Source organism: Amblyomma mixtum, chromosome 3 (assembly GCF_055824585.1).
Source record: "Amblyomma mixtum isolate Tamu chromosome 3, ASM5582458v1, whole genome shotgun sequence".
Lineage (NCBI taxonomy): Eukaryota > Metazoa > Arthropoda > Arachnida > Ixodida > Ixodidae > Amblyomma > Amblyomma mixtum.
In genome coordinates this window covers 307,501,262-307,528,722 of record NC_143014.1, presented here as the reverse complement: position 1 = coordinate 307,528,722, position 27,461 = coordinate 307,501,262, and the positions used below count along the sequence as shown (strand labels likewise).

The following is a 27,461-nucleotide window of genomic DNA, read 5'->3' as shown; positions in this document are numbered from 1 at the left end:
CCGCTGTCAAGCAGGCAGTAGTTCCTCTTCGCTCCGCGCGGCGCTGCCGTCGCGCGACGAAACGAGTTTGGCTTTCCTAACGGGACTTTTTCTGGCAAGGCCTAGCTTACAGCGCTTTGCATAGCTCTGAAATTTGAACTTTTTTTCGCCTGCTTCGTTCAGAGAAGTGTCCCCACAGTAGGAAGATGCATTACCTCGAAGTCTACATGGAAAGTGAGTAATTCTGGGTGTTTTTACTGCTGCCAGTGTAGGCATTTTCTGTGTTTTTGACCAACGAATTTCTTGATGGGGTGAATGAAATGCGAGTGTCGTTCCGAGCGCGCGCGCTCGTTCGTTCTGCGCGATTGCAGCAGAGTTGTAGCTATGAACTCCTGTTTTGTACTCATGTTTCTTTCTCTTCGTAGTGATCGAGCATCTCCCTCAGGAACTTCGAGACAGGCTCACAGAAATTCGTGAACGGGATCTACAAGTCCAGAGTAAGTTGTTTTTGAGCTACCTTCACAACCATTCAAATGTAGGCAAGCACTGAGAGCTCACCCCAGTAAAAAAAACCATTGGAACCAAATGGAACTAATTGGACATTCCCATTGGTTTCAATTAGATTTGCCAATTGGAACCAATTGGTTCCAGTTGTGTTTTTAGCCCCCGACCAATTGGACCAGCCAATTGTGCCCATTAGGCCAGGCAGTTATTTCACACAGAAAATATTCACAAAATATGCTATGTTCATTGAGAGGGGTAGCTAAATGTTTGTGAATAATATGCTCTAGAATCTTGGATAAATATTTCTACAACTTAACATATTGTAATGTGCAAAAGGAAAACTGATTTATGAGGACTGCAGGGAGATGCTGTACCTAGTGTCAATCAGCATTATCTACGGAATTGAAATTGACATGTTTTTATGGAAATCAAAGGCAACAGGCACACATACATCAAACACAAGCAACACTGCACATTCAGGCACTAGTAGCATATATTAGCTCAATATGTATATCCAGAGAACATACTTCAGCTCCAACTTATATATACCCCATTTGTGAGGCTCTCATGCTGGGGCCAGTGGCGCTTTCGTACTGAGCGCAGTTATTTAATTTAATTTCAGCTGCAGTGGTGGTGCAGATGATGAGTACAATTTAGTAGGTTAAGCTGCTGATAGCTCTTATTGGTTCTACCTTGTTTGTCATATTGGTTCTACCTTGTTTGTCAAAAATGCAAACATTCATTGGAAAAATTGGGTGTAGTTGGGCTGTCCAATTGGATGCAATGGGTAAGACCAATTGGGCCCACCAATTGAAAACCCAACTGGTTCAATTGGATAGTCCATTTGGACCATCCAATTGGAACACCATTCCAATTGTAACCAGTTGGAAACTCAGCTAGTCCAATTGGAACCATTTGGAAATTCAATTGGTTCCATTGGTTTTTTTTTGACTGGGACTTCTGAGTGCGTTGACGAGTAACGTCTAGCTGCATAAAAAAAATGTACCTCTTATTGTAGCAATAAACTGTTCTCAAATCAGAGACAGAACTTGAGTAGAGAATGATTTGTCTCAATTCATACCTCCCCAAGCAGTACTGAAACCGGTGTGTGAGCTTCATGAAGTACTGCTCACCTCAGATGCGTTAGGTATCTCACGTGATCTGCACAGTTATATTAGTATGGCTGTACACATTGGCTTTTTAATGCAGCTTTACTTGTGGATGTTGGGCTCCTTGTTTTGAGGCAATTCCTGCATTACATGGAGCACTTGTTTCTAACATGGTTTGAGCTCATTATTTTCTTGAAGAAATTGTTTGTGTGTGTCATGCATAACAGGCATTTCATTACAGGGAGCAAGTCTTGTAACCTTGCCAGGATGTAAAATTCATCATGGAATGAACTGCGTTCACATGCATGTTTTCCGCTGGCAGAGATGGCCTGAGTTTTAGGATGTGCGTTCAAACATCGGGTAGTTTTTGGTTAAACGGCACACTGAAATACATGCGATATAGCTTGTGTGATGACCGAAGCCTGTTTCAAAATTAAAGTAAGCTCAGTGTTTGACTCTGCAAACCTTTTTTTGTTGTTGTTCTCTTTCAGATGCTATGGACAGCATTGGCGAGCGAGAAAAGCAATTCTTTGTGAATGCCCGAAAGATGAAGCCCGAGCAGCGGGACATGGCCTTTGACAAGATCCGAAAGGTGGTCTTTGCACCTCAGAGCAGTGCTATCTTGCAGCTGAGTGCATAGAATGCTGCACCGTCTCATTACTCTTTAAAAGGCTTTTCACAAGAGAAGTGTGGTAGTACTTGCCTTGGTTCGTGTTTGCACTTTTTGCGCTGCTTGTGCCTGACGGATGCATTTGGTGTCGATGCGCAGTGGATCACCGGTGTGCTTGTTGCATGTCCTTCTTGCAGGACTATTACAAGGTACTTGAGGTCGCAGATGTGAAAGTGCAAAAAGCAGAGCAGGCTTATAACCTGGTAAGCTGGCAGCCCTTGTTTTTAAAACTCTGTCAAGGTGTTACCGCATTGGATCATTTCCCATATTCCCATGCATGCGGTCCTGGAGTTGCAAAACGCTTGAAGCTTTTACATTGTAAATTAAGGGTACAGTGATGAGAGCTCCATCGGATTTTCGTTCTCTGTAAAATTTGGTTGACCAGCAAACGCCGTTTTATTTCTTCCGTTAGATTCAAAACCGGGATGTTGATGGTGATGTCTAAAGCGTTATAGATACTGCTGGCTGGGGATGAATTGTGGTAATGTGTAGCCTCGGAGATCCAGACACAAGAGTTCATGAGGCCATTTCGGCTTGCTCGTGAAAACAGCCTTAGGAGCCAATACTTGTATTTCACTTTCTGGCCTTTTTTATTTCAGAAAGTTTTTGCTGTTAAAATAGAGTAATAAGTTTACTTGTTTAAAGACTGGCTTTGTTATTCTTTGCAGCACATATGTGTGCCTGTGTTGTTCCTGTCCAACTTTAATGGTAGAGGAATCAGTAGGGCATACTGCTTTGTCAAAGAAAGTTAACTCTTATGTCTTTGCTTAGTCTGGCATACATTTGTTACATTCTCCTGGCAGCCAACACAACTTGGGAGAAGTATGGATTTTGTGGTTCTCTTCCCTGCTGCTTCGTACTTAGGAGGGAAGAGGGGTGAATAGGGGATGGTAATGGTTGGTGATGCAGAGAGAAAATTGGTGTGGCTATATACAAACTGGTCACCAGTGCACCTTGTCACATCTGCAAATCAAGAAATTTCTGTGAACGGAGCCAGATAAGCGACCCCCTAACACTTTGTTTCAATGTTGTGCGACTGCAGAGCAGTGGACCTGCACTTGCTTCACTATTGTGTGTTCTGATAGTTTTGTTTTTGTTGCACTAACCATCAGGGGGACCGTTACTTGCGGCTCCTTGACCAGGAGATTGAGAAGTGCAAGATGGAGCTTGAGGTGGACAATGCAGGCATCACAGAAATCCTCGAGAGGAGTAAGAGCACCAGTCCCACTTTCTTCATTTTTCTTTGTTTTTTTATTTGCATGCACCATTAATTTTTTTTCTTGAAGCCTACCACCCACCCACTTTGGTTTCCAGGACACGTGTGCACCTGCGGTGCTTACTGTAGTCGAAAGTAACGCTAGAGAAGCCATGTTTATTGTGTAGCATTCCTGCACATTTGGAAGAATGACAACTTCTAGTGTTTTTATTTGCCAAAGGAGTCCCTCAGTCGCTGTTGTGAATCCACCTCTGCACCTTTTCAACCACACACACTAGGTGCACACAAGACAATTGGTAGCATTTTTTTACTGCACTTTCGCACTGGTTGCACCTGGGCTCACCATGGTCACACTGACCTTGAGCCATTGCTCACCAACCATGGGCCTTGGTGGCATGGACCTTGAGCCCTTGCCTAGCAACCGCCCTGGTGGGCACATGAACTGCACTGCACAGGAAGGGAGGAAGTGGGAGTGAAAGAAGAAACACAGAGGGGCCCTAGTGAAGAAGATGAATTTGAGGAACGGAAATTTCACAGTGACTGCTCAGGTATCTTGGTGGACACCCATCATCTGTTGAACCACAGGGAAGACCAGCTCCCTAATTAATGCGGCTCATCTGTTTCTAGAGGAAGGGGCGAAGTGAGAGTGAAAGAAGAAACAGAAAGAGAGGCTGTAATGACGAAAATGATTTTAAACTCTGAATCCAGGTCCAGGGATGAGGATGAAGGAGGGGGCAAAAGACTGACTGCAGTTCCACTCAGAAGAGTGGAACTGGGCCAGCTGTGGCCAGCTATTGTGTCACTCCAGGTTTAACCACAGCTACACCACAGCCAATTTCTCTCTCTCTCCCCCTTTGTTTCTTCCCTTTGCCCCTTGCAAAACGGTTCAGGTTTGTTCTCAGAGGGAAGCAGTTACTGTGCTTCTCTTTTCCTATTAACTTCTTTGTCTTCTTCAGAAGGCGGTGGTGTGAGAAGCCTACCGCATTGCTGGAGAGCAACATACAAGTTGTTTTGGGTGTCACTGGAAGGATAATGTCGCAGTATGTCCAGTTCCTTCATAGCTTTCTGTGGTTAGGAGAGAAATGCTTGCTGCTTCGTGATGTCATGCTGCAGCCTTGCTCTGGTGCATTCATTGGTTGGGTGGGCTGATGCTTAATGTATTCTCTTCCAATAGGATCCCTAGAGCTGGACGAGGCACCGCCATCATCTGTGAATGCTAAGAGTAAGTGGAACTTTGATACCACTGGTTGCTTGTCAAGTGACTGCATGTACCATCTTGATACCAATTACAACTTTATCTTGCGCAGTGCTTGCTTATCTGGTATAGTCTTGATGCCTTACAAAAGCAGTGCACATTTTGTGCTGCTGGCATAGCTCAGTTTTTCAGTCATGAGAGAACTCTTAAACACTTGGGTTGTTACGGAGACATATTTGGGGGTTTTTTCAGGCCAGTATCATTGCTGACATTGCCTACTGGAGTGGTTGTCACAGTTATGGGTGGAGCGCGAGCCTAGACTAACAGTTCTGTTGTGTGCTCAACTGCAGCATTACTTTCACAAATCCACTTCTGGTATGATAGTGAACCTTTCAGATGAATTAAAAAACACAGGGTGACGTTGCGGATATGGTATCCCAATAGTGAGCAGGTTTGAGCCTTGCAGTAGCAGCCATAGTTCAATGAGCCTAAAATATGAAAACACTTGCATACCAGAATTTTCGTGCATAATAACCTTACCCAAAATGTTGGAATCACTGCAGAGCTCTTCGTTATGTTGTGCCTCATAACTGCTCAGTCGGCTTTGGCGCATTAAAATCCGTATATTTATTCTCAGTGCCTCAAAGGCCCCTGTAATGATCCTTTCCGCGAGAGGTGAGCACATCTGTTCACAGACAACTTGTTTGATGATGCACTTGAAGTTGCCATGATTACTGTTGATGACAGAAGTAGCGGGACTCATCAAGAGTGTTTGCCCATCATTCCAAGCTGTGTCTCGATAGCTTGGTGACCCAAAACAACCCCACCGCACTTTGCCCAGAGCGCAAGCATGTGGCGACCTCTCTAGGTGGCTCATCGATGTGTGTCAGCGGGCAGCACCCAGGGAAGCGTCAGGCCGCAAAGCGGGTCTTCCCGTTGTTCGGCGAGGTGTCGGGCGGCCGGCCAGTGGCCACCGTGGTGGGCGCTGCGGCTGGCGCTGTGGCAGGCACCGCAGCACTGGCACCCGCAGACAGGCTCCTCATTCCACCCTCGGCCCTCACCTACGGTCTGGGCAGCAACACCATTGCTGCAGCCACGTCACAGGCCACCACTGCCACCCAGCAGGCAAGCATTGTCACTCATCGCTTTCCTGGAACGGCCAAGTTCACTATATTGTTTCTAAAGCTAGCCATGTATTAAAGTTTTTAAAGGGCAATTTCAGGCATGGGCCCACCAAATTGAAAAAAACGCTCTTTTTCACAAGTGTGCGTCCCATCTTAGAATATGCCGCCACAGTGGCTCTATGGTTATGGCACTCGGCTGCTAACCCGAAAGAGTTGGGTTCAGTCTCGGCCGTGGCGGTCAAATTTCGATGGAGGTTAAATTGTAGAGGCTCGAGTACTGTGCGATGTCAGTGCGTGTTAAAGAACCCCAAGTGTTCAAAATTTCTGGAGCCCTTGAATACGGGGTCCCTTATAGCCCGAGTCACTTTGGGTTGGTAAACACTTTCAAAAACCAAACCAAACCATCTTTTAGCATGGTTGTGCGACTTTGGATCCTGAAACTAAACCACTTATTAGCGAACGTGAACAGATTCAGAAACCTAGAGCACGATTTGTATCCACATACTATCATTTTACCCAAATCTCCTCTCCGATACTATGCAGAAGTTTGGGCTGGCCTCTCTTAAAAGATAGATGGAAGTGTATACAGTTGAAGTTGTTCCATAATATCTTTATAGGTGCAACAGATTTGATAAAAGATGCATACATTAAAGGTCCCAGCTATGTATCCTCCTTTTTAGACCATACTAACAAAGCTCAAGAATACATGTGCCGTGTAAATATATTAAAAAACTCATTCTTTCCCAAAAAGAGTCCACGATTAGAATAAATGCCAGAGGAGGTCGTTTCAGCCCTGCCATCTTCTTTTGGAAATATTTTGGCGTGTCTTTTGCCAAACTAATAATTGTGTCCATCGCATTGCTTTTTCTCTCTTTTTGAAATTCCTGAACACAGTTTTCATGCAGACATAGTATATGTTCCCATTTGTAGTTGAACATTTTCGGATAAGTATGTACCATGTCTGAGTTTCATTACAGTGTGCTTTCTGTATGAAAATTTTATTTTACCTTGCCTTTCTGTTTGTTTACTCTTGATTAGTACTCATTTGTTTTTGTGTTTTTTACTGCTCCTTACTGCTCGTTTGTTTTTGTGCTTTTTTACTCTCCCTTAGTAATAGTTTGTTTTGAGATTAAGATGTGTTGTATTTTTTGTTTATATTGTTTCCTTTTCTTTTTTTTCCTTTTCTATATACTTTGTCACCTGTATGGAGAGGTATTTTGCACCCTGTAGCCCTCACTACAATAACGCCCACAATGGGCGCTGTAGGTATTAGAATAAATAAATTGACGAGGCACCGGGGACGTCTCCCTTCCACTTTTTGTTCTTAGTGAAAGTCAGTTGTTTTGCTCTTTTGTCTGTGTTCATGTTTTTTGAGCAGCAAAACACACATTTATTGCTTAGAAAATTGGATTTCAAAGGGAAGGCGTTTTTTTTTACTGTCACTCGACGCAAACTTGGGAAGTCAATGCCCTAAAAGGGCTCTGCGATCACTGTATGGAAGTGAATCGCAGTGAGGCCTGGGATGAGAGATCTGAAACACAAGAAAGGTATTGAAGGCAAGTCCCAAATATAGTATAAAACTAAACTTACTGCCAGATGTCACCTCTGTATGAAGTTTGAGTGCGAACAAGCGAGTAGTTAGGCCAAGAGAATTTTTCAGTAGTCTCTCAGTGGTGCAGCACTTGGTTTAAGCAGCTGGTAGTGGAGCGGTCTCTAACTGCAGTGGCTCAATGGTTCTCTTGTCTTGCTGCCAGGAATGTGTCCACTAATTGTGCACCCAGTTGTGGCAGCTGCATTTTAATGGGAGTAATGTGCAGAACACTCGTGGCAAAAGCAGAAGAGGGGGCGAAAAATTTAGAAAATACCATTTTCAATCTGATGATGTGTGGCTGCATCATGCCATCACTCTTTTCAATTATCTCTCCACGGCACGGTTTTTTTATTATGTAACAGAGGGTGTTTTTATGTAACAAATATCGGGGCTACACCTGACATCCTCATTCATGCTTTTTGGAGGTGCTCATGATAAGATGATCAACTGTTCATGGTTCATTCATATTTCTTTTAGAGGAAGTGTACTGTAATTCAATAAGAGGCTGGAGCAGTAGTTCACATAAAAGAATGCAAAATTGCTGGAAGATGGGCAGTTTCAAACAAAAGAATGGGAACATGCACCGAGATCAAAATGACCTCCCTTTGTATCAAAACAAGCTTAAAACCAATGCTTTTCAATGCTCCTTGACATAATCTGTGCTAGTGAAGGTTCTTTGTTTAGAACTGCTCTAAAAGAATGTTAAAACTCAGCTGGCATTTGGATCTTTTTTTAAGCAGAGCCAGTAATTGCATGTTGCCAGCTTGGTACTATGGGTATTTGGTGGGCCATTTTATGAAAGCAGTGATGTGAAATCTTTTAAGTTGGAACCGTATGTACTGCTGACTGTGAAGTTTTTTTTTAGAAATTTTATGCTGTACACTTGTTTCCATGTGCTGCTGCTGAGGGCTAACATATTGTTGCAGCAGTATGGTTGTTCGTGCGTTGCTTACTTGTACAGCCTGTAATAAGGTGACGATCATTCTGCAGACAGGCCAAGCATGAAAAAAAACAAATCTTTCCAGGCATCATCCCTGCAGGCTTTCCAACATAAGTATCTGTGACGGGTGGAGGAATCAAGGTGCTACCTTTGCTCATGTTGTCTTCTGTTTGGTCTTTTTGCAAAAAACAGGCTGCAGTAGAGCACTTTATTGGCTGTGTAGCCAAAGATCAGCAGGATCGCTTTAGTATGTATTCTCACTGTACCATCAGCTTACCGTCCCCTGTTATGGCTTTCTTTCTTTCTGCCTTCAATGGCACCTCGTGCAGATGCAGCAGGGCCGGCACACAGCCAGCCGCAAGGCAGGCTGTGAGGCCGTCAATGCCTGGCTGCAGAGCCTCGCCTCCCAGGAGTTCACCGTGGGCTCGACGGACATTGGCTACTTCTCCTCTCCGCCACCAGCCCCGACCCCACCCCTGCTCATGGCCAGCCCCACACCGGCTGCCACAGTTGCAGTGCCACCCGCAGCTGCCCCCAAACCAAAGCGATCCTCGTCCAAGATGTGAGACATGTTTCAAAGCTTATGCACACTGCATACCGTACGTCACTGTCTTCATGCAAAACAGTTGAACCCACATATATATCAAACTGTCAGATAAGTACCTGTCAGTTCAATATAACATGTAATTCAGTGAGTAGTACTGGCAGTAAATTTATGAGCATACAAGCACATTTAGAGTGAAAAAAAAATTTATTTCTATGATAGCACTTAGTGCGCTCAGATTGCCTGGCAAAATAGTTGCGCATTTTTTTTCCCGTTTCTTCATCTCTATTGCCTTGGAGAGAACGCATTTTTGGACGTTATTGATGGACCATGAACAGCTGAGCCTGCAGCCTTCAGTCGCCATTGTTAAGAGTGGACAACGTGGTCCTGGAAGCCGGGTGTGACTCATCGCAAAGCAAGGGATATGACGAGGCCTGGCGCCGGCGGCAGAAGCATAGACGACGACGGCCGGGGTTGTTGCTCTCCAAATCACCGAACCTCCGAACCGATCGAAGGACGCTGTCTCCCACGGGCCTGGGAGAAATTACTGTCAGACGAGTGTCGTCGTTAGGCAAAGATGCGGCGAGAACTTGGGACAGCAGCAACAACGCTGGAAGCAGAGATGCACATGAAGCACGGCGGAAGCAGCGGTATACGTTGGCCGAGTCGGCCTTCGGGTCACCGGACTGGATGATGCTACGCAAGGTCACGCTGAGCGAGGCTGTTAATTGAAAGACGCTGTGTCGAAGGAGTCTCGTGCTTCGGCCATCCGGCGGGGGAGTTCGAGAAGGTTCAACCACCTGCGAGGAGACTGCAGGATTCTGCTTTCCCACGGAGGCAACGCACAAAACACTTGCGGCAGTGGTCAAGGTGACGCATCTGTGTTTGATGACTGTCTTCCCCTTCTCATCCCCCGAGCTGTGAGAGAGCGAGAGGGCATCAGCACCACCCTGCCGTGGGTGGTACCGCCAGCGTCATCAATGGCCCATCCGATTGGACAACGTGATTCGAACTAAGTTCCCCAGTCAGGGATCTGGGGAACGCGAACCGTATTTAACGGGATGTTGTTGTGTGATCGGAGCATTCGCATAGCATTCGAGTCGATTCTCATCTGTAAATATGTAGAATAAACCCTTCTGTACAGTTTCCTCGATAACGCAGTCCGACATTGTCATTCGGAGCCGGTACCTGCGAGGCTAAACGAGTTAGTCATCTCCAGGACCCCTCCGTCTTCAACTCTGGTTCCAGCGGTGGGATAGAAGCCCCATCTTTAACACTGGTTCCAGCGGCGGGGTTGTGAGGCCCCGTTCCTAATCCTGGTTGGCAGCAGCTGGGATGGACCGTGCGACATCGTACTTTCTCCACGGGTGAGCGTTTTGGCTTTTGCTATGGGATTCGCCAGGCTGTAAGATTCAGAGAATAATCTTGACTGGGAATCAGGGCTTTGTCGTTTGAGAGGGGTTATTCTCAAGGCATTGTTGTGTTAGCAGAGCCAAAGCGGAGAAAGCGTTGTCATGGACCTAATGAGGTTGTACAAGTCGGACTTGCTGTTGATATGCGAGGAACTGTCGGTTGAAGTGCCTAGCAAACTAACCAAAATTGAATTGGGCAAATTCATTCTTAAACAAGTCAAGCATAACGATCAGTTGCTGGTAGATACGTGGAATTTGGTACAAGGGGAAAAAGCCCGCAAAGTAAAACCCGACCAGGAGGCTAAAGAGAAAGCCGAACAGGAGGAAAAAGCGCGCACAGAGGAAAAAGCGCGTAAAGAGGAAGCTGATCGGGAGTGGGAAAAAGAGAAGGAACGGCAACGGCAACAGTGGAAGGTTGAAGATGAAATAAGGAAACTAAAGCGTATACAGCTTGAAAACGAACTGCGAAGAAAAGGCGGTATTGTGAGAGCCGGAACTCCTGAAAGAGCAAGCGATGCTTATGAAATAGGTCCGCAGGCAAGACCCGTAAAGTCTGTGACCGTAGGCGAGTTGGTAAATCGCGACACCACGAGGGAAGTGGCAGAGAACGTGTGCAACCGGTACGGTAGTCCAAGGAAAGCCGCAGAATCCGAGACCGTGTCCAATGTAGTTGGACGTAATGCTAAGAGAGAGCATTCCGAGATAGCGTCTCAACGACACGAGTGCGAGGGTTCTCCTCCAAGTGAGGTAGGAGTGGCAACGGACAACTTTGTCGGGACTGTTACGAGCGCGACCCTCTCAGTAGAATCGATACAGGTGTCAAACCGGCAGGACCGCGAAAAGGGAGATTTTAATATCGAAAAAGGTTTCGAAGTTGAAACAGCGGAAACCCCTTTTGAGAGTAACAACCGCGGTAAGATCGAGTTGAGATGTCACAGTGGCTTCAGTGACAAAGGCTCGGGAGAGGCTACCTTGGCAAAGCTGGCGCAAGAAGAATGCGAGGCTGCCGAACATAAAGATAGAAGTAACAGCCAGACTGCTAGACAGAGGGAGAATGGCGCGCAGAGCGACAGCCAAGCGGGCTCAGTTGTAGCTGAGCACTGCAGAGTAGAGAATGGCGCGCAGAGCGACAGCCAGGCGGGCTCAGTTGTGGCTGAGCACTGCAGTAGAGAGAATGGCGCGCAGAGCGACAGCCAGGCGGGCTCAGTTGTAGCTGAGCACTGCAATGTAGACAATGGCGCGCAGAGCGACAGCCAGGCGGGCTCAGTTGTGGCTGAGCACTGCAGTAGAGAGAATGGCGCGCAGAGCGACAGCCAGGCGGGCTCAGTTGTAGCTGAGCACTGCAGTTCAGGGAATGGCGCGCAGAGCGACAGCCAGGCGGGCTCAGTTGTAGCTGAGCACTGCAATGTAGACAATGGCGCGCAGAGCGACAGCCAGGCGGGCTCAGTTGTGGCTGAGCACTGCCATGCAGAGAATGGCGCGCAGAGCGACAGGCAAGCTGGAGAGGACAACTCCCGAGGGAATGAGCTGGGGATCTCAGGGGCAGTTTCATGTCCGTCTGTCAGCTGCGTGGAGCTGGCACTCTGCTGCGAAGGCACAGAGGCCAGTTTGGAATTTCATGAAAATTTCCGAGGTGCGACGGAAAAACTAGAGATAGCTAGTTGTCATCAGGAGACGCACGCGACACAGTCTAGGCGCAGAAAAAGAACAAGGGCAAGAACCAAGAGAAAACGAATCAAATTCAAAGCCCTAAAGTCGGTTGCGCGGACAGGTGCGAAAAAAAGAAATGCGGTGGAAGGAAAGGCGAAGCCTTCCCGCGTTGCGCCTCGTAAACTTGCAGCTGCAGTTGATGATCTCGCGACGCGTGCAGCTCGTTCGAAGGCTGACTGCAGTAATGAAAAGGGAAGAGCGCGTCTTCCAAGCAAAACTGGCGCGAAGTGCATAAAGGGGCATCGGCCTGCAAGAAAGACTAGACCGCGCCGTCCGGACAAAAAGCCAGTTAGGAAAAAGGCAAAGCGGCCCAAGAGATCAGAAACCGCAAGGTTGCGCGGCACTCAGCACATGCGAACGCAGGCGTCGAACAACCGAGACGACACATGCAGGCGTGTTCGGCGGGCGCACTTGAAAAGGAATCGTCCTTCACATTTGGCACCGCATTCTAGGAAGCGCGCATGGCGAATGGGTAGCCGAGCTTCCTGCTTGGGGCGAGAGAAAGAGGTACCTTCTCGCGCTGGTCACTGCTCGTCGTCCAGAGCCAGAGTCGGTTATCGACATTGTAGGCACGACCAAGGTTTTCGGAGAGCCTCGAGGGGGCGCGGAAACGACAGTGAGAGTCGGGGATCGTTTTTTTCTGCAGCCTTTTGTCACGAGTTGACCGCAGTACAATCAGTCAAAGCGCGACCCCGGCGGGCGCGTCTGAAAGACTAATCCTTTCAACTCGGCGGCGGGGAGTCAGCTTTCCCCCCCGCGTGGCGACTCCAAGTAGCTGTTTCGTTTTTTTTTATTCCTCTTTTTTTTCTGTGTGTGTTTATGAAATCAGGCAGGGAAAGGCTACTTTTGAGTTAAAACAAGTTGATCGGAGGTTACTGTTTTTTTTTCCTTACCTTAGAAAGGATATGGCGTCACTGAGTTAGAAATCACAGGTGTTGATTTCCCATGCTACCAAGAGATAAGGGCACTCACAGGAGTGCAGCTCGAGTAGAACTACGCTTAGCGTCGCGTAGGCGGAGCGTTGATCCCTTGATTGACTGACACCTTACGAAAAGGGAGCCTCACTGACATACACGGAAATGACCGAAGAGAAAACTCGTCTGAAGGAAGCGCTCGTGTCCCAACCTTTGCTTCAGGCCTCTTATTTCAGAAAGAAGTTCAGTGTGACGCCAGTGATAGAGGACTGGGTGCTATTTTAAGTCAAGTTGGCGACGGCCACGAAGAGCACCATGTTCAGTACGTCAGCCCCAGGCTGACATGTAGAGAAGCGTTAAGCGCTTTAGACAAAGAGCGCGCGTTTGGTTTAGGCGGCACAGATGCTGTAGGGTTACCAGAGTTACTTGAACGGCGCAAGGTTCAGGTTTGAGACTGGTCATCGTCTCAAACATGCTTATGACAGTTTTGTCCCCCCAAAAATGGTCGCTTGCTTAGACGGAGTCCTGGTCTCCAAAAACAATTTCTCGAGGCGTTTCAGGAACGGAAAACCGCATGGAAATGCTGATGGATTCAGCCGATTGTTGTAGACAGGAGTACATGGTAGGACCACCTACTGTGTGTGGGTTTTTGTTTTTAACGTTGGTCCAAGCAGTCCGTCTTTGGCGATTTCAAAGGGGATAGTTTGCGCTTTCTCGGCACCAAAATTACGCCAAAATTCAGTCAAGTTTTAGTAAACCTTTGTTGTCATTGTGGGAAGCCTGGTGGGTCTTTGGCAAATTCCGAGCGCTTGCTTGTGGGTCAGTGCCCTGTCTCGTGGAACAGTCCACTGATGCCATTCTTTGTTGAATGTTCGAGCTTGGATGCCATTTCTGGAAACCAGCCCTTCCACCCGACTCCGGCCTCATCTCTTCCTGCCCAGCGGTCGTGAACGCTGGCCATTCGAGATTTTTCGGGCCGCGGACGAGCTGTTAAGAGTGGACAACGTGGTCCTGGAAGCCGGGTGTGACTCATCGCAAAGCAAGGGATATGACGAGGCCTGGCGCCGGCGGCAGAAGCATAGACGACGACGGCCGGGGTTGTTGCTCTCCAAATCACCGAACCTCCGAACCGATCGAAGGACGCTGTCTCCCACGGGCCTGGGAGAAATTACTGTCAGACGAGTGTCGTCGTTAGGCAAAGATGCGGCGAGAACTTGGGACAGCAGCAACAACACTGGAAGCAGAGATGCACATGAAGCACGGCGGAAGCAGCGGTATACGTTGGCCGAGTCGGCCTTCGGGTCACCGGACTGGATGATGCTACGCAAGGTCACGCTGAGCGAGGCTGTTAATTGAAAGACGCTGTGTCGAAGGAGTCTCGTGCTTCGGCCATCCGGCGGGGGAGTTCGAGAAGGTTCAACCACCTGCGAGGAGACTGCGGGATTCTGCTTTCCCACGGAGGCAACGCACAGAACACTTGCGGCAGTGGTCAAGGTGACGCATCTGTGTTTGATGACTGTCTTCCCCTTCTCATCCCCCGAGCTGTGAGAGAGCGAGAGGGCATCAGCACCGCCCTGCCGTGGGTGGTACCGCCAGCGTCATCAATGGCCCATCCGATTGGACAACGTGATTCGAACTAAGTTCCCCAGTCAGGGATCTGGGGAACGCGAACCGTATTTAACGGGATGTTGTTGTGTGATCGGAGCATTCGCATAGCATTCGAGTCGATTCTCATCTGTAAATATGTAGAATAAACCCTTCTGTACAGTTTCCTCGATAACGCAGTCCGACATCGTCATTCGGAGCCGGTACCTGCGAGGCTAAACGAGTTAGTCATCTCCAGGACCCCTCCGTCTTCAACTCTGGTTCCAGCGGTGGGATAGAAGCCCCATCTTTAACACTGGTTCCAGCGGCGGGCTTGTGGCCCCATTTCCAACACCATGCAATAGCAATGAACCATGCTGAGGGCATGGAACACATTGAAGCACGTGGGCACAGGTCCTCTCAAGTCCTTGTCACAGTTCTCATCCACGACGTCAACAATGATATCTTCATCCCCAAGCTCCTCTACGGTTTTAACTTTGTTGTCCGTGGAGACAAAGTTTCCTGTGGATGCCTCATCACAAATGGACCAGGAAATTCAGACTGCTAGTTCCACAAATCAAGACCCACCATGGCTTCGTCGAGCTCACCCAACGAAGAATTTTGCTTTGTCTTCTCGGGAAAACAGCGAGCAGAATGTTAGAAGCAGTTCCGTTGAGTTTCGTTTTTTCACATCGTTCCACGAGCCACTCTGCACAGAGAGACCACCTAAGAGGTCAATTTTTATGTCTCTTCCAGTCCTCAGGTTCTGCAGGAGCTTATCAATTGGACGTTTCCTATAACCAACCTTCACCGTGTGATTTATCCCCTGGTCCAAGGGTTGAAGCACCAACATAGCATTCGGCAGCTGGAAGCAAAGAGTTTAGTGTTTCTGCTCTGCTGTACTAGCACTGCAGCAGTGTGCCGAGAAGTTGTCTACAATGAGGCAGACGTGATCTTGGTGTACTAGGTCGTCATTCCAACACTTCAGCCACTTCGCAAAAAGTTCGCAGGTCGTCCGTGCTCTTAGATTGGACCTGCAGGTCACCGGAACCAGAAGCGCATTCGGAACCAGAAGCAAGTCTCCACAAGCATTGTGGAGACTTGCTTTTTCCAATTATGAGTGGGCAAAGCTTCATCGATCCATCTATGTTCATGGCGAGCAACTGTCATATTTTAGTTTTGTTAGTTTTAGTGTGAAAGCACTAGTCCAAAGGTTCAGAGCCGAGCAAAAGAGTCTAGTGTATGCTTGTGTGGCAGGCTGGCCTAGCGCAAGCGCTCCTTCCCGTGGCTCTGACCACTCATCGTCATCTTTTACGTAGCACAAATCCATGTTTCCGCACTGATTCGAATGTAGTTCACTGCAGATTTGTACATTCACTTGTTAGCTGACAAAACCAATAGCTTTGGTTTTGCTATGTGCACAATCTCAAATAGGGTACAGATTTCTAGTGCATTGTGATTTACTGTTGAAAATGAAAGTACTTGACTCTTTCATCTCCTCTGTTTGGTTTATTTTGGGCATCACATTAGAGGAACATATGCATATAATACGACTAATGCTGTATAAACGCGTGTAAGGGCCGCACATTTATTTCCAGATTCGAGGGCCAATTTTCGGGCTGCGGCCCCTATGTGCGTTGTGTAAAAAAGAATTTTTTTTGAGTAAAAACATACCAATCAGGGAATGAGCGGCACTTATTTTGCGTTCAATCATCACTTGCGGAGTATTTCGACTCTGAGCTAGTGCTGTGCTCTGGTACACGCTCATCCCAAAAGAAGCCGTGCAGCATGTGCACTTTCAAAGCGTAGCCATTGTTCTGCACTTCCATCACATAGCAGAGCAGCTCTTTTTCCAGCTCGGGAAACTAGCGCGGCTTGCCTCGGAAAGCGCGCTTTTTGCAGCTTGTGTTTCTCAATGCATCCTTTTGGTTGCACCATCATAGGACGCTTTCCTCAGCCACGTCAAATTTCCTGCCCACCGTGTTCGAGAGCTAACTCCCCGCCATGTAGTAATTAAGGCGCTTGCTCATCGTGCTAAAGCTTCAACGCTCGGCGGCAGCATGCGAAAGCCACAACCACGGTGACTACGGCGAGCACAACACGCCACAAAACAACCAAAGGCTGGAGGTGGCGATGCCGGTGTGGATAGTGGAAGGTCACGGCGAAGGAAAATGTTGACGATGATGATGATGACTGTAAAGTGGCTAGATTTTGATGATGATGATGATGATACAACCTTCCCTTTCACACGGAGGGCGCCTAACAAGGGTGCCCTGGCTGGATACACACATACACTAAAAAAAAATAACACTATCAAACGCGAAGCGGCAAATACACACACAAATACTGCGACCTCGGGCGCTATCCATGGACAGCACTTGGAAGCTTCTGCGCGCATGCGTTGCCTCCGCAATCAAGCAACCATTGCTCGAAGGCCGGAGCTGATCGCAGAGGCCACGGCGCATGCATTTAGAATGCTATTCCCACCAGGATCGTGGAAAGTTCGGGTGTGGCCCTTACACGGATTTATTGTTTTTTAAACACGTCATTTAGGGAAACGGGGTGCGGCCCATACATGAGTGCGACCATTACATGTGTTTATACGGTTTAAACAATTGCAATAAAAATCTGCTTGTGACAGCAGTAAATAGTGCTAAAGGAAAGTACGAGTACATCGTTGAGTGCATGTCAGCACAGCATAATTGTATGATTTCACAGCTCGTCATGTTTGGCGATTGCAAAATTCTAAGCCCTTGAGTAATTGTCTGGATTACTAATCAGAACAAAGGGATTTTATCAAAATATTGTACTCAATAATTGCAAGGTCAGGAAATGAAAACCACAATAAACTGGTGCATGCAGATGTAGGCTCTACTTTTTGCTAGTGCTTAAATCAAGTAAATTGAGTTCATGAGTTTCGGCATGCTTGAACTGGAATATTGAAACCTGGTAGCGTGTGGTATTTTGTAGCAGTGAGCTAGTTTTTTTTATTATTGCCTGCTCAACCCAGTCAAAAAAAACCATTGGAACCAATTGGATTTCCAATCGGTTCCAATTGGACAAGTTCAGTTTCCAATTGGTTCCAATTGGACGGTCCAAATGGACTATCCAATTGGACCGTATGGGTTTCCAGTTGGTTCCAATTGGAATGGTGTTCCAATTGGATGGTCCAAATGGACTATCCAATTGGACCATTTTGGTTTCCAATTGGTGAGCCCAATTGATCTTACCCATTGCATCCAATTGGTCCGCCGAACTGCACCCAATTTATCCAATGAATGTTTGCATGTTTGACGAAAAAGGTAGAACTAATATGGTACTTACAATAAGAGCTATCAGCAGCTTAGCATAATAAATTGTACTCATCACCTACACCACCACTGGAGCTGAAATTAAATTAAATAACTGCGCTCAGTGGGCAAGCACCACCGGCCCCAGCATGAGAGCCTAATAAATTGGGTATATAAGTTGGAGCAGAAGTGTGTTCTCTGGATATACATATTGAGCTAATGTATGCTACTAGTGCCTGAATGTTGCTTGTGTGTGATGTATGTGTGTCTGTTGGCTTTGATTTCCATAAAAGCATGTTAATTTCAATTCCATAGAAAAATGTTGATTGGCACTACCCAGTCAAAAAAAAAACCATTGGGACCAATTGGTTTCTAGCCAATTGGTTCCAATGGTGCCCAAAAATCAACTGGTTCCAATTGGAAATCTCAATGGTTTTTTTTGACTGGGAACTGTCAAGAGCATTCCAAGGTGTTTGAGAGGACAGTAACTGTGGCAGTCTGTTGAAGTCGAATCGAATTGCTAGTGATGAGTGCCTCGAAGTGGTTGACAATTTCGCTGTGCGACATGCAGGCAAGGCCAGGCGTCAGGCAAGCAGCAGCAGCCTGCTTTGTCACCCGCGAGTGAGGACTCTGGGGAATCCCTGGTGCTTCTGGGCGGGGGGGTGGATGAGGCAAGCCTGGACTGGGGCTCCGACCCCAACGAAACCCGCTACTGCATCTGCAACCAGGTGTCGTACGGCGATATGGTGGCCTGCGACAATGATGATGTGAGTAGACGCACGCAGTGCGCCCCAGCACATTGTTGCCTCAGTTACCAGTGCTCGGGGCCTAATGAGAAAGTACAAGGGAGGTCGATGGTGGTGGCTGCGATATTAAGGGGCAGGCAGGAATAGGCTTACATTTAACTGGTCGGCAATCGCTCCACGTGTGTCACCGTGGTCTAAACAACATGCAATCCTACCACTGCTCCAGAAGGCCAGTGTTTTCTAAGAACTTCAAAAGTAGCCTCGCCAATGTGCCTCTTAGTCTGTAGACCTTCAGGGAACATGATATGAGTGACGCTGTCTGGAGACATTCCATCTCCTTGGGCTGCGCAATAATATCATGCTCCTGAGAAAAACATGGGTATACTATGCAAAATGGAAGGGAGGTTGATGTCATTGTTGTGAAGCGCTGCACAATGCTGCACCCCATGGTGCAATGTTGGGAAGTAAGCATAATGTAATAAGGGCTAAGCGTGCTACCGCCCCATATCGCTATTAAGTGTTTTTGCGAAAATATTGGAATGCCTTGTACATAAACGACTTGCCACATATGCAACTGATTTTCATTTAATCTCTCCCAAACAGTTTGGCTTTTGCAAAAATAAGTCGACTGAAACAGCACTAATTCAGATTAAAGAGAAGATAATCGAGAATATCGAACAAAAGGTTTTTACGGTTGGTATCTTCCTCGACTTAAGGAAAGCGTTTGATTCCGTAAACCATCGCATACTAATCGAAAAACTAAATGCTTATGGAATTCGGGGACATGCCAATAACTTAATTCAAAGGTACTTAAGTAATCGAAAACAGTTCGTTAAACTGGGTGATTATGTGTCCGAATTGAGAACTATAAGGGTGTACCACAAGGGTCAATCTTAGGTCCGCTTCTCTTTTTGTTCGTTATTAATGATATTGAAAATATTCCTTTCACTCTAGACATACTCTAGTATGCTGATGATACAAATGTTTTTTTTTTCCGGATCAAAATTGAAAGAAATTGAAGAAGCAGCCAACACTTAACTTATCGAACTGGCTTATTAGCAATGATTTGCAGTTAAACATCAAGAAAACAAAATATATCCTATTCAGAGCAAGAAACACACCTATTGACTACGAGATTAATCTCACCTTCCACACTGAAAGTTTGCAGCAAACAAAAACCATTAAATTCCTCGGTGTCCACTTTGAAGAGTTTCTGAGCTGGAATGATTCAACAGGAAAATGGCGCAAAAGACGTGGACAAAAGAGACAAACACGACAGGACCAGCGCCAACTTACAACTGAATTTTATTTCGCACCAAACCCGCCTTTATGTAGGCCAACACGCCCTAACATCCGTGTAATCACGCACAGGCAGTAGAAAAGATCACAGTAAGATATCTAGCACATGAAGCGCAATAGCAACCACGTAACATACTATCATGGCTAAAAAAAAAAAACCCCAAAAAAACCAACAAAAGTATAGCAAACAACATTAAAACGGTCATGGCCAAGCAACTCTTCAACACCAAAAACGATACACACTCATGAGTGATACCAGATGACCAACAAGAAACGTGGAAAAAAGATGAAGAATGAAGCGTTAAGACCAAAGCAGTGTCAAAGGTAAAAAAAGGTTGAAATGGATGAAGAGTGCAAACCTTAAAAATTGGAAACCAAAAACCAGCAGCCACATGAATGATAACCGATGACCAACCAGAAAAAAGATGGACGCGAAGCTGAGACCAAAGTCGGCGTCAAAGGTATCAAAACGAGAAAAAAATTGGAAACGAACAACCAGCAGCCATATGAATGATAACCGATGACCAACAAGAAACATCAAAAAGGATGAATGCGGAGCTCAGACCAAGGTCAATGCCAAAGGTGTAAAAAACGAGAACAAAAACCACGCAAAAACCGCACATCGTCAAAAAAATCGTCAATAATTGCAACCAATGCCAAAGGAAAGAGCGTGCACAACAAAACAAAACGAAGAGCCTACAGAAAACTTTCTAGAAAAGTGTACTCCTTTGTTGGTCATCGGTTATCATTCATATGGCTGCTGGTTGTTCGTTTCCAATTTTTTTCTCGTTTTTATACCTTTGACGCCGACTTTGGTCTCAGCTTCGCGTCCATCTTTTTTCTGGTTGGTCATCGGTTATCATTCATGTGGCTGCTGGTTTTTGGTTTCCAATTTTTAAGGTTTGCACTCTTCATCCATTTCAACCTTTTTTTACCTTTGACACTGCTTTGGTCTTAACGCTTCATTCTTCACCTTTTTTCCACGTTTCTTGTTGGTCATCTGGTATCACTCATGAGTGTGTATCGTTTTTGGTGTTGAAGAGTTGCTTGGCCATGACCGTTTTAATGTTGTTTGCTATACTTTTGTTGGTTTTTTGGGGGGTTTTTTTTTTTAGCCATGATAGTATGTTACGTGGGTGCTATTGCGCTTCATGTGCTAGATATCTTACTGTGATCTTTTCTACTGCCTGTGCGTGATTACACGGATGTTAGGGCGTGTTGGCCTACATAAAGGCGGGTTTGGTGCGAAATAAAATTCAGTTGTAAGTTGGCGCTGGTCCTGTCGTGTTTGTCTCTTTTGTCCACGTCTTTTGCGCCATTTTCCTGTTGAATCATGAACCAACTAGCCCAAACTAGAGTTCTTCTTGAGCTGGAATGAACATGTAAATCATTTGAAATTAAAAATGTCGAAAGTAGTTGGAGCATTATGGAGAGTGAAGAACCTGATTCCAACTAGGTACAGATTAAATACATATTATGCAATCATCCAATCCCACTTATTGTCTCTTGATCTGGGGGAAAACAACTAGAGGTAACTTGCAAATGTTAACAATCATTCAAAAGAAAGCCATTAGGGCTCTGGAAAGCTTAAATTATAATGAGAGCACAAGGCCTTTTTTCAAGAAACATGGGATTTTTATCTTGAACAGCTCTATCTATACAAACTTGCACTCTACATATACACCCAAAGGAAACAAAATTCTCACAGCTTTGATAATACATATCTCATGAAAAATGACAGCTTTTGCTTCCAGAAAATAAATTACATATTATCACGTTTACGAACAAATTATGGATTACAAAGTATGAAATACCTTATTCCCAATGCTTTAAACGAGAATGCGGTGTTAGCTGAAGCTATCAATTATCCTTCTATTAATACACTTAAAAGATTTTTGCGCAAAATTTTCATTGTGTGGTTGTAGTTGGGTTCACGGTTTTTGTGAATTTCTATAATGTGTACTTTCTTTTCGAGTGACTGCTTTTGAGTGGAATGGGCTATATTTGATTTATGTTCATCATACTTATTTGTTGTGCATTATTGATTATAAGTGTCTCTCCTGATGGATTCTGTATTTTTCTGATGGTTTCTGCACAGGGTTTTGCTAAAACAGTTTTTATTTTGTTTAAATATTGGCAGGAGTGTTGTGCACAATTTCAAATATCATGTTAAATTGTTTTCGCTCAAAGTGCTTTGTTCGTTTTTCTTCATTAGTTTATTATTTGTTTATTGAGAGTGCATCGCTACCAACTTTGTTATGGGGTCAGGGGACCCAGCCAGGTACAGGTTTTGTACCTTTTGTTCCCGGCCCTTAGTTTTCTGTACTGAGAAATAAAATGTTAATAAACTGAAACTCAACTCAACCAATGCTTTACAATGGTGCGCTGTGTCATCATGGGAACCACTTCATTCTTTTTTTACCATGAAACACGAAAAGTGCTGCTCCATTAACTGTATATTGCCCCAACTCACAGACCTCGCTAGCCAAAAAAAGTTGAGCTTTCTTGTCAGTGTCACTTGCGTTGGACATTTCGCCATGTGGTGTAGGCACTTCACCACATTCTGCAGTCCAGGCAGAATTGTCAAAGGCAATGCTTCAGCCAACACAACTGATAAAAAGGAGATGGAGATAAGGAGATGGAGATAAAAGGAGATGGAGGCGACTGAGTCTGATTAATTGCTTCAGTGTGAGGCAAGCACAAGTATGCCAGCAAACATGACAGAACTGGCTGATATAAATGAATAACTGGAGAGGTTTTAATGTGGAGGAGATCTTATATTAACTTTCAGGCTTTGTAAAGAGAAGTGACAAGCCACTCATCAGTATATTTGGGCTACTACACTCGCAAGTATATATGCATAGTATCTGCTCATCAGGTACACATTGTGTGACATATTTTGCAAGGTGTCTCCTCTTCAGTTAGTACAGCATAAAATTTCTAATTGAAGACCTGTCAGGTGCGATCTTATACCAGTTATGACAAACTTAATTTTGTAACACATCTTTGCTTTTCCAGCATCGTTCGCCTACCTAAGGGATTTGGAAACTTAAAAGACAAGCTCCAGGGTGCTTTGATGTTTTATTGCTCCAAAGTGCTCCAGACGTTACTGCTCCAGACTGCTTCTGCATCAACGTCCCTCTGCTCCAGATTGGAAATATTAATGCCCCGAAAATTGCCCCAGATTGCATTCTACCAGTACAGTAGGACGCTGCTCTAGTAAACTCGGATATAGTAAACTGAAGCTGCAGTCCCATTTCGCCTCTCATCGACGACTTTACATTTTTTTTGCTATAGTAAAGATTAAAAAAATGGCTATATTAAAGAGCGTCTGGCCGTGGCAACGTACCTCCCGCTGTATGATGACAACGTGGCACGCGTGGGTTCGACATTCGGAAGCAAATGCATACCACAGACCATAGAACGATGCTCTTGAGATAGCTTCACCGCGAAGCTGAAAAGTTGTGAGAAGAAGCCAACTTGTTCGTGGTGCCCTGAGGGAAAGCACACGACGTGCACGAAAAAAAAACCGCTGGCTATGAACATATATAGAAAGAGGCGTCGGCCGCTGAGAAAGAAAAGAGTAAAAATGCAGTGAAGAGTAGGGAAGGGAAGAAAATAGCGAACATTTACAGCACGGCAGCACTAAACACAGGGAAGTGGCGGCACTGCGTGAGTGGTAGCCACCGCTCGATCGGTTCTCTCTTAAACGGCACTAAGGCTGCGGAAGATGACGCTGTGTGCACGCAAAACTTTGGTTTTCAGATGAAATCAAACTCACGTTATATTCGTAGCCACATTATATTTGTGGCAATGCGGTACTTCCTCAAGACATAAACAAAATCGAAAACGTGATAACTGAAAATAAATAATTATCACATAAAGGGACAATATAAGAACCTGATGGAAGGTATTTGTGAGTGTTTCTTTTATAAACCAGCACAAGTTTAGTAATTAGTCAGTTAATTACTTGAGAGCATCCTCAGAGCCATGCCATCACCAACAACTGATACAGTAAAGACCCTGATGTAGTTAAGATTTTTGCTTGTCTGAGTCCCATTACCCTAGAGGGGTTCTACTTGTGGGGTTTTAAAAGGGGGGGAGATAAACACGTTCTCCCCGCTTAACCGCGGCTGACCCAGTTCAAAACCGCGCGGACCACACCCCATGGTTGCGAGCGCTACCGAGCGCTCGCCGACCACGGTGGGCCTTGCTCTACGGGAACAAAGGAACGACACACTGGCTGACACAAACAAGGCATTTATTGCTATAACAACAATAACGCAAGCTTGCAACGAAATACACTGAGGAATCGAGGATGTCCGACTCACCAGCACGGTTACGAGCGAACGTTCGCCCACGGTAGGGCAGGGGGAAAAACTTCGAGGTCGGTTGGGACGAGCTGAGGGGAACATGTTTCCACACGAGGTCGCCCGCCCACGAAGAGTGGAGCCTTACGCGTGAACGTCCACGCGCTTCCCCGATGCCGAGCAGAAGAGAGCCCGTCTTCCCCCGCGCGCGAGCGGGAAAACACGCCATCCGTGGCGCTAGTGTCGCTGCGACGTGAGCGCCCTCCCCTGTTAGTTAAAGTAACCCAACTGAGAAGAGTGCGTTGCGCGGGAGCTATCCACAGTTGGGGTGCATTGCGGGAAAGCGGACCACGGAGAGGCGAGTGCATCCCCCCAACCTTAAATAGACCCACGCGCCTGCAAGTTACATGCTATGAAGGAGTCTCTTGGTCTTCATGCACTTGAGGCAGGTCTTGCAGCGGAGGTCACGCCGACAGCGTGCATGCAGACTTCCGCGGTATTCCGAAGACGGCGTGAAGGTCTCCGCTGGGACATCTCGCATGGCCCGCGGACTACATGTCCGCAGGCCCGCGAAGAGGAGAGCCGGTTGGAAACTACAGGCCAGGATTCTGCAGTAGTTGCCAGGGTAACAGCAGCCGGAGGTGGCTGCTGTCTGGTCTCGCCACGGCTGCCCTGGATGGATGCGGCGAACAGGATACAGGCCGCTCCGTCGCAGCAGGCGGCAGCAAGACGATGTGCACTGGGTCTGCAAAATTTCCGAAACACACTCAGCATACCTTTAACGTAGGTCACGGGAGGGGAAACGCCGTACACAAGGGCCTCATTGCTCAATGCTCAACTCGCTAGCAAAACGTGTCGGGCGGCTGTGCAACGCAAAGTTCGAGTGAACAAAGCCCTTTCTTGAGTTGAACGAGAATGATCAGTTCATGCGAGGTTAAAAAAACGGGTGGGCAGCAAAGTGCGCCCCCTCTCAACACCACGGTCCAGTGGTCGTGTCTCTTCCGACATGGTGCAGGCAGCTATGAAAAGCCTTAGGCCTCACTACCATAGTGACGGTCGACGACCCCCAACAAAAGAAAGACCCGAAACGGGTTTTGTGCGCGCAGCCACGAGGAGACATCAGCTTTGTGGGGTGGTCCTACCCCGCTCACTGCACGAAGCAGCTTCTGAGCGGTCGGTGCCCACCGTATCGGACGGTGTCGGAGCGCCCGGCGCCGAGCTGCAATACCAGCGAGCTCGTAGCGGCACCCGTGGCCCCAGGCCACCCGGTTCCCGGAGCCGCGACTCCCACAGTCGAAAAAGAGAGCGAGAAAATATATAACTCTGACCACCCACGCGGAGTCGCTTCGGACTCGGCAACTCCGCGGGCGCTAGGCCTCGCGCTCCCTCGATGCGGACCAAGTGGTTCTCGCGCTGAAGGTACGCCAGAAAAGAAAAACTTGACGAAAAAAATATGCTGGGCATGTCGAAAAGTTCAAACATGCTGCAGCGCAATACCCCTCGCACTCAAGAAAGCATGCCGCAGGTCCTAGCGATCACAATTCACACTAGGCCTAGCACTTGTCAAGTCAGGACAAAGAGCGTTCCTCGAACCGAACAGACAGTTGTCCAATGTTCCAAGAGCAGGCCCCACGTTGGGCGCCAAATGTGTTGTTTTAAAATGGGGGCAGATAAACACGTTCTCCCCGCTTAACCGCGGCTGACCCAGTTCAAAACCGCGCGGACCCCACCCCGTGGTTGCGAGCGCTACCGAGCGCTCGCCGACCACGGCGGGCCTTGCTCTTCGGGAACAAAGGAACGACAGACTGGCTGACACAAGCAAGGCATTTATTGATATATAACAACAATAACGCCAGCTAGCAACGAAATACACTTGAGGAATCGAGGGTATGTCCGACTCACCAGCACGGTTACGAGCGAATGTTCGCCCACGGTAGGGCAGGGGGAAAAACTCCGAGGCCGGACGGGACGAGCTGAGGGGAACTTGCGACGAAGAGTGGAGCCTTGTGCGTGGACGTCCACGCGCTTCCCCGATGCCGAGCAGAAGAGAGCCCGTCTTCCCCTGCGCGCGAGCGGCAAAACACGCCATCCGTGGCGCTGGTGTTGCTGCGACGCGAGCGCCCTCCCCTGTTAGTTGAGAAGAGTGCGTTGCGGGGGAGCTAACCACAGTTGGGGTGCATTGCGGGAAAGCGGACCACGGGGAGGCGAGTGCATCCCCACATACTGTAGCATCACTGTAACTGTAATATATTTTTTATATAGCTTATGAAAGCTTCATTTAAGTGAATGTCGCATCTTTATCAATTGAACATTGTAGTCTTGTCAATACAGACCAGTTCAGTTTGTCCGCACTGTTCCTTGAAGGTTTATCTCTATCAATAGATTACAACATTCAAACGACAGAGGCAAAATTCACTGAAAATAAAGCTTCTGTAAATTACTAAAGGCCAGAAAATGAAAGTGCAGTGACCGACCGTTTACACAAAGCTCACTCCAATGGTGTCAGTGCTTTATTTTGGCCACACAGCTGTGAGTCTAGGCGACACCGTGATTCAGTTCCAACTAGTAATCGCAGATTGTTTTTCAATGCTGCCGTCGCAAGTTTGAAACTAGTGGCAGGAAAGAAAAGAAAAGGTGTGCATTTTGAAATCTCATTTTCTCAGCAATGTAAACGCATCTTTTTGTTGTGGCAAAAACACCATCCCGGCCAGAAAAAGTAACAAAATCGATATTTACTAAGAGCAAAGGTAGGAGTTGTCCTCCTCTTGAATCTTGTCATCTTTGGGTCTTGCACAAGGTGCATGAGTGTATGCTTGTCACTTAATAAACTCATCTGGGTTGCACTGTTCAGTAGTGCACGAAACTTTGCTAAACCATGCCTGTACAAAACATCGGAGTTTCTCAAAGTTAGAGACACGATTTTCCTCCAGAATGGTTACACCGCTATTTAAGCAACTTTAAATAGCTTGACCTTGACAACCTTTTTTTTACTGCTATTTCAAAAACTGCTGCCTGCAGCTAAGAAATCTTTCATTTAAGCGAACACCCTCTCTAGTAAAGAATGTTTAACTTTAAAGAAAAAGAGGTGTGGTTATTTTTGAATTAGCATAGCCTCAAATGCGGTGTGAACACATATTTGACTGTGCTCGATTTTCTTCTGGGCTTTCTTGCAGTGTCCATTCGAGTGGTTCCACTACCAGTGTGTGGAGATGGTACGGCCGCCAAAGGGCAAGTGGTTCTGCCCCACTTGCACTTTGACCATGAAACGGAGGGGGTGCAAGGAGCACTGAGTACTTTGTAAAAATAAAGGACATATTATCAGTG

General features: G+C 46.7%; 1 protein-coding gene across 3 annotated transcripts; it reads left to right on the top strand.

Moving 5' to 3' along the window:
- Positions 1 to 71: 71 nt before the first annotated feature.
- LOC149355529 (inhibitor of growth protein 3-like) lies at positions 72 to 27,461 on the top strand. Of its 3 annotated transcripts, XM_089583833.1 has the most exons (10): positions 72 to 213; positions 405 to 476; positions 2,084 to 2,184; positions 2,400 to 2,465; positions 3,375 to 3,471; positions 4,653 to 4,700; positions 5,515 to 5,798; positions 8,658 to 8,890; positions 18,354 to 18,549; positions 27,311 to 27,461. In XM_089583833.1, the coding sequence occupies exons 1-10, from the start codon at positions 186 to 188 to the stop codon at positions 27,425 to 27,427; spliced, it is 1,242 nt and encodes a 413-aa protein (XP_089439959.1). In that variant the 5' UTR covers positions 72 to 185; the 3' UTR covers positions 27,428 to 27,461. The 3 variants fall into 3 exon arrangements, with proteins under 3 accessions (XP_089439959.1, XP_089439960.1, XP_089439958.1); XM_089583834.1 differs by lacking the exon at positions 27,311 to 27,461 and having other exon boundaries at positions 5,542 to 5,798; positions 18,354 to 19,781; XM_089583832.1 differs by lacking the exon at positions 27,311 to 27,461 and having other exon boundaries at positions 18,354 to 19,781.